A 7,179-nucleotide genomic window follows, 5' to 3' on the forward strand; every position below is an offset into this window, starting at 1 on the left:
TTTACAGAACTCATTCTCAGAAACAGGTCAAGGTGAAAGTCATGGTTGCGCTGAAGGACTTCAACACAAAGGGACATCAATGTTAGTACATTTTCCCTCCCGGCTGTTTCCAGCGCTTACCTCCCTCCCCCTCAAAACTGCACAAGAGAAAGGGTTTTGCCCCCTGATGTCTTTACCAGCCTGGACAGCCATGGGACTTAGGGAGGCCAGGCAGATAGGAAATGCAATTAGAAGTCAAAGTAAAGGGGGAACATTAGCAGTCATGGACAAAAGAGGTCTCAGTGTTGCGACCCCAGGTGAGGAAGGAGGTCGTAATCATAAGCACCCGTTCCCTTTCCTGCACCAGGATCAGGAGGGAGGTGGTCGGTCAGGCTGCGACACAGTGGCCCCAACTCTGCATCAGTGCTCTCAGTGCTGTCCATCATGCTAAGCCAGCAATGAGGTTAATAATCTAAGGACGATAAACTGACCATGTAGTTTTATTTGTTATTATTTATAATAATAACTAATGACCAACTTGAAAAATAAGGACATATGGGTAGACCAACTTATTCAAAGCCTATTAGACTTTTCAGTATGATGAAAAAACATCACAAAGGGAAAACGTTTTTTATCCAAAAAAGTTTATAAGTTTTGCTTTTATGACAAAATTACACCCTAACAATCACAAGCTGCAAACAACAAACACGATCCACGATCCACTTTGTATTTGGGTCATAACTTTCACATTTTAAGTTTGGATTCAACCAACTGCTGCAATTATTAAAATATAGTATCTACCACTGGATTCTTATATACACTTATTTTATACTTTTCAGAGTTCTATTATTGTTGTAATTCTATATATTTTTCAATTTTGTCCATTGTTTCATTTTGCCAAACCTATTCTTCTTTTGTACAACAGGGTTGCTGAGACTTAGTTATTGTTACATTCATAACAATTTAAATACAATTTTTAATAACGTTTGTGTGAATAAATAAATAACAATTAAGTAAACTCCTGGTTGTTGAATCCCCAAACCAGCTGGTAAATATAAGGGGGGAAAGTGCATAATTTAATCTCTACTTCCCTTCCACACTTATTGTTGCTGTAACTCATAGGTACTGTGTCAGCTGAAACAATGATCAACTGTATTATTTGTGTATGGGGAATAGAGAAATAACATGAGTTGACAGGAAAATGCAGAGATCACAGGAAACATGCACGGATCATCATGCTGATTTTCCAGTGAAGTAGTTTCAATGCGTCCTGTGAATCAGTCAGTCTAATAAAGTGAGTCCCAAAAGAATCCAACCAGTTGACCTTTAATATCCTCACAGCTACTCCTGCAGTAAGCTGCACATCCCAAACGTGGAAAAACACTTGATGTTGAACAAAGGATATCCTTTAGACGGGAAAGAGCTCTCCGTTCACTCAAGTCTAAGTACTGTATTTATTAATTGGTGCCAACACAATACATTTTTGGTTCTCGAATTAACAGTATGTTCCATCCTTTCACAGAGCAATGTACAGGATGTTTGTCTGTTCTCATGACGGTTTGTTTCCCTGCTCCATTTTGGCTCCATGTTGATGTTTGTATTGGTAATGTTATACAAATGATCAATGATCCATGATCAATGTCAATAATATAAAACTAATTTCAGAACTTGAAGGACAGTGCCATTCATATCTCACAAATGTTAAAACACTGGATACACACAAAGAAATAATCCTGTTTATATTTCTCTATTTTAATATCTGTGTCTTAGTCTTGTAAACCAAGCAATCACCAAACATTAAAAATAAAATCTGTCTGCTTTTGTTTCTGTGTTTAGGCATATTTTGGGAAAGGTCAGAGCACTTATCAGATACAAAGACGGATCTTTTTACCCCTCACGTGTTATTTCTGAAGAGAACATTAGGATTTTTTTTTTTCGGGCTATGGATATCCGTGTTCTCTACAGTTAAGTGATGGCACATTGTTTTTAAAAACAGCGTGTACAAGAGCATTTCCAAAGGTTCCTCCCATCTGCCTCCGCCGGCCTGCTGACAGGTTGGCAGGTAAACATAAACATGCTGGAAGGATTAAATCGTGTTGCCAGTAAATCTTGCCTGAAACATTAGAGGAGGGGTTGGGGAGCCATTTGTAGACAATTAGCCACACAATAGGTGACGCACACAGGGACAAACATTCATTTCCGGGTCTACATAGGGTAATATCTTAAATAACCTTGTTTATAAAGAAGAGACAGGCGCAGTTGATGTGCTTACATCTAAAAAGGCTTTTATTTTTCTGTATTTACTGTGTAAAAATAGAACATGTGCTTATTCATGCAAAGTTGCATACTGGGTAGATACAAATCCTTAACACACAAACTTCACATTTCAAATTCAAAAGTGCAAAAGTTATTCAAATTACTTTTATTAATGCATATTTAAGTATAAAATGTCACAGTGTATAGTATATGGTACATTTATATTGATATGCAAAATGTGAACTCAATATAAAAAGCTTGCATTTATCTGTGTGTAATAGATTGAAGATACATCTCTTTTAGGTTTTGGTTTTTCACATGAAGATGAACTAACCCAATATTCTGGAAAGACCTTGTTTCTCTCTGGAAAAAGAAGAAGTGAGAAAGAAAGAGAGAGAGAGAGAGAGAGAGAGAGAGAGAGAGAGAGAGAAAAAATACTGGATTATTTCTTGGTTTATTTGTTGACGATACCAAATTTTGAATATGGCCTCTGTGCACACAATGTTCGGTCCGCAACAAAGACACTCTCGCATTGACTCTCAAGATACAGCTAAAGATGTGTGATACTCACTCTGGGACAGGGGGGTTGATGAGGTGTTGCAGATCTTGAAGGTGCTGAGCAACGTTGACTGTTGGTTAAACATAAGAAAACAGTGATTTGTCACCATTTAGACATAATCAATCAAGATGCTTTTAGTCACAGTACTGAAGAACTGACAACAGTTAGCATTTCTGCCGAGGTTCTACAAATACTACAAATATCAGAGCCGCTCATTCACAGTGGATTATTATTATAATGGGGTCTGGAATCAAATCAACCCTACTAGATACCATGAACCATACCTGAGCCACCTCCCAGTCCACTCGTCCTTCCTGCACCACCAAAACCAGTTCCACTTGATGTTCCTTTCCCTGTTCCAGTTCCTGTCTTACTTGGTCCTGAGTTACTGTTCGTCATCCCAAACCAATTAAATCCAGACCCACTTTTACTCGTCGATCCAGTTGACCCAGAGGATGCTCCGAAGCTTGAGGAGCTTTTTGCATTTGACACTGGCTTATTTAAACCTGTCCCACTTGAGCTAGGGTTCAGGCTTGACCCAGTTGACCCAGAGGAAGACCCAATGGTTGATGAGCCTCTCCCACTCAGAGCTGGCTTATTGAATCCCGACCCAATGGAGCTACTTGACCCAGCTGAAAAGAGGGATGTGCTTGAAGAGCCCGTTCCAGTTGATGCTGGCTTATTGAATCCCGACCCAATGGAGCTACTTGACCCAGCTGAAAAGAGGGATGTGCTTGAAGACCCCGTCCCAGTTGATGCTGGCTTATTGAATCCCGACCCAATGGAGCTACTTGACCCAGCTGAAAAGAGGGATGTGCTTGAAGACCCCGTTCCACTTGATGCTGGCTTATTGAATGCTGACCCAGGTGAGCTATAGCTGGACCCTGACCCTGTCCTAACAAGTTGACCCCCACTAGAAGAGCTGGATGAGGCAGAACTGGATCCACCACCACCAATCCCCCACCCAGGCTGGTTTGTGCCTGTCCGATGAGGCGAGACAATCCCAGTCTGAAATCAAATGAGAGAAATGTTGAAGTGGCAAAACTGATTCTAAACCTTTTCTACTAGTTAAACAAATATTTCATGAACATTATATGATTCAATTATTTATACATTTTTATATTTAACAATAGTTTCTGTTTAAAGAGGCAAACCCCTGATTCCTCGATATCAGCAGACACTTAACATAACAACTGGAAGAAATATTTGTCCAGTTCTTACCCTTCTGCCCTCTTGTACTTTACTGGCAATTTCCCTGACCCACCTCCTCCTCTGCACTTAAAGCTGGATCATTTCCAATAACCATCAGGCTGCTTTGCTCTCATAAATCTTATGTAAGATACCAAAGCACTGGGATAAGGACTTTGTTTTTATTTTAATCTTTCTACATGTGTTACATAAGCAAATATGTCTTATGATACTGCAGAGAAGGAGGGTTTTATTGACAACAAAGCTAAAATTAATGCGCAAAATGGTGTAATTGCTGCACAGATGTATGCAGATCATTATGTATAAAGTCAACACCTATGCAATATAATGATAACTTGTACAGACTCTTATTACATTTAACTATACTACAGAATCCCCACCAGCATTGCTTGCATGTAATATCTGCTGCTGCCGTCTACAGCTCGCACAAAATCAATCACTGTTTTTGATGCTCATTGTTTTTTGTCGCCATTTTAACACCTTCACTTGCAAACACCTTCACTAAAATTACAATTAACATTGTTCAGACGATTTTACAAGATTGTTCTTGGTGCAGTAGTTCTGATTCAAAAATTAAAATTTTGTAAAATTTAAATATTGAATCTTGAGTTATCCAAGTGTAAATTTAATTAATTTAAGGCTGAACAAAGAATACAGGAGAGTTCAAAAAGCCTATAACATGTTCAAGTTATCAGTCGTGGCAACTGTTTTCTTACCCTAGACATGCAGGACATGTTGAGCTGCCTGAGTTGCTGTGAAAGGTGCTCAACCTCTTTAATTTTATACTTGACATTGTTTTCCAGGACTTCTATCTCTCCATTTAGCCTCATCTTGTCTATCAGGAGTCTCTCCTTGTCTTCATCATTTTTCCGCTGTAACTTATCTTGGTTCTGTTTGTGCTGCTGGATCATGCCGGTGCGGTTCTGGCTACACCAGCGGTAGTCTTCTGACAGTCGCCAGTTCTCTGCCTTCAAACGGCTGTTCTCCCCCTGGATGCTTGACACCTGTTCTCCCACACTGTTCAGGTAACGCTGGAATCTGTCCTCCACCTCTCTGGACAGGCTGCTGCAATTGGTGCGGATCTGCTCTAAGTGTTCCCTCTGCTTTTCACAGGTGAGCTGGAAGGCGATGTGTGTAGGGAAGAGGGAGTCAATCTTCTCTAGGAAAGCCTTGGTAACATTGGAGACCCCACTCAAGGATTGGGCAAAGTCCTCTTTGCATTTTACTCTAAAGAACTCCAACGCCTTTTCATGTGTGAATTTCTCCCTCCTCAGATGAATGGCCTCCAAGTTAAGGTTGTCCCTTTCTTTGGCAATTTGGTCCATTTCCACCCTCATCCCCTGTACTTTTTGCGTGAAGTTGGACTCCACAAGCTGAAGCCTGGCTGTCAGCTGTTCAGCCAACAGGCCACAGTTACAGTGACCTGATGCTGTTGGCAAAATATTAAAGACGTTAGCAAATACATCTTTTTGTAAAACTTGGTGAGGATTAGGGATAAGAAATCAAATGTTTAATTTATTTGTTTGATTATTTTTGGGTTTGTACTGAAGAAATGTCAGACTTACGTGGTATGCATGGGCCAGGTCCAGGTTGTGCCGACTTGCAAAATAACAATTCGATATTGCACTGTTGCTGTTCGTATTATGTTGAAAGAAAAGTCATTGGTGTTAGTCAATTGTTCTAGACCAGTTGTGACATATAGACAAACAGGAAAAACAATTGATCATTTACATGCGGTTCTAAAGTGGCACTTTGAATAATAATTAGAACACAAATAATAAGTTGTGTGGCATCTTGTTCCAAAAACTACAAAACAATATCTCAGAAATACATTTTACACCTAAATTACATTTACCCAGTAATCAGTAGTGCAAATGTGCTCAGTATTTAAAACACATACAGTTACAGCTCTTTAGATAATTAAAGCACCAGCTTTAAGAACATTTAATCTACTGAGGTTCCATTTGACTAAAGCATTGCAGGCATATTAATAGGAATTTTCCTTTCATTTGTAACTTTAATTACACTAACAGTTAATCACACTGATGCAAACATATCTACACCTTAATTTCTATGGCTGTTGGAAGGTTAGGAGTTCAATATCATATAAAACATAGCAGTTAATCTAGTTAAGCATCTCAATGTTAGATATAATCAAAAGGCTTAGGTCAGTTTCTCACCAGCCTCTTGTCGAGATCTTGGATAAGGCCCGCTGAGATGTTGGAGATGTAGCGGAACTTGGCCAAGTCCCAGTCGTTACGGGCCTTTTCAGTCAGGGTGGTGTTGAGTAAGGTGGTCAGGTTCTTCCTCTGATGCCTCAGGGCGACGTTCTCTATAGAAAGTCGGCTGAAGCTCTCCTCCAGGTCCTGGATGCGTGACGTGGACGCAGTGTCCTGCTTCTTACCGTAGATCAGAAAGAGCACCAGACTGACTATGATAAGCGACTGAATAAGCGAAGAGAAGAAGAAGACGATGCGCATGTAGTAGCCGCAACTCTTGCCCTTTGAGTGGTACTGCATCTTCTTTTGGGCCTGTGGACTATACTTAGAGACCTGGGAGTAGCCACTGCTGTACATGGGTGCTGATGGCCAAAAGAGGGTCCGAGAGAAACAGTGTATAGTACAATCCAAGGCTTGAGGGTTGTGATGCACAACCAAGTTTAAACAAGGCTATCCTCTAAATCAGAGGACAGGCACGTGCCTCCTCAGCACACTGTAAAGCCAAATGAACAAGTAAGACAATGCTGAGTTATTTCAGAGCAGCCAGAAGATTTCACAGTCCATTTCTTGCCCAATATGCAACAGACAGGGGCCAGATGCTTCCTCTCTGCAGAATGAGTAATTATCAGAGTGTGGGTGAGGTGTAAACATGGGTTGGACCTTATATACTCCTCTGGCCACACACTTTCTATGATAGGAAGTGGTCCTGGCCTCAGTCCCCTCCCTCAGTTGGCTGCCCCTCCCTACACAGAGGTTGTCAACAAACACACACACACGTACACCTCTGCATGTACAGTACAAGCCACATACACACAATCCCACACATTTTTATTGTTTTTCTTTTACTGTGTTTGCGTTCGACACATTGAACCATTTCACTGTTCTTGAAAATGTTTGTGCTCCCACTCACAGAGACTGATTTTAGATATTTGGTATGTTTATTATAATTGTTGTAAT

General features: G+C 40.4%; 1 protein-coding gene across 1 annotated transcript; it reads right to left on the reverse strand.

Annotated features, from left to right (window-relative positions):
- Positions 1–2,242: 2,242 nt before the first annotated feature.
- On the reverse strand, positions 2,243–6,866 carry plvapa (plasmalemma vesicle associated protein a). The gene is made up of 6 exons (XM_051393235.1): positions 6,184–6,866; positions 5,569–5,635; positions 4,720–5,432; positions 3,079–3,802; positions 2,807–2,864; positions 2,243–2,598 (listed from the first exon to the last, which is right to left on the reverse strand). Exons 1-6 carry the CDS (start codon positions 6,577–6,579, stop codon positions 2,565–2,567), a joined length of 1,992 nt encoding a protein of 663 aa, XP_051249195.1. The 5' UTR covers positions 6,580–6,866; the 3' UTR covers positions 2,243–2,564.
- Between the last annotated feature and the right edge of the window lie 313 nt (positions 6,867–7,179).

This window comes from Dicentrarchus labrax, unplaced genomic scaffold (assembly GCF_905237075.1).
Source record: "Dicentrarchus labrax unplaced genomic scaffold, dlabrax2021, whole genome shotgun sequence".
Taxonomy (NCBI): domain Eukaryota; kingdom Metazoa; phylum Chordata; class Actinopteri; family Moronidae; genus Dicentrarchus; species Dicentrarchus labrax.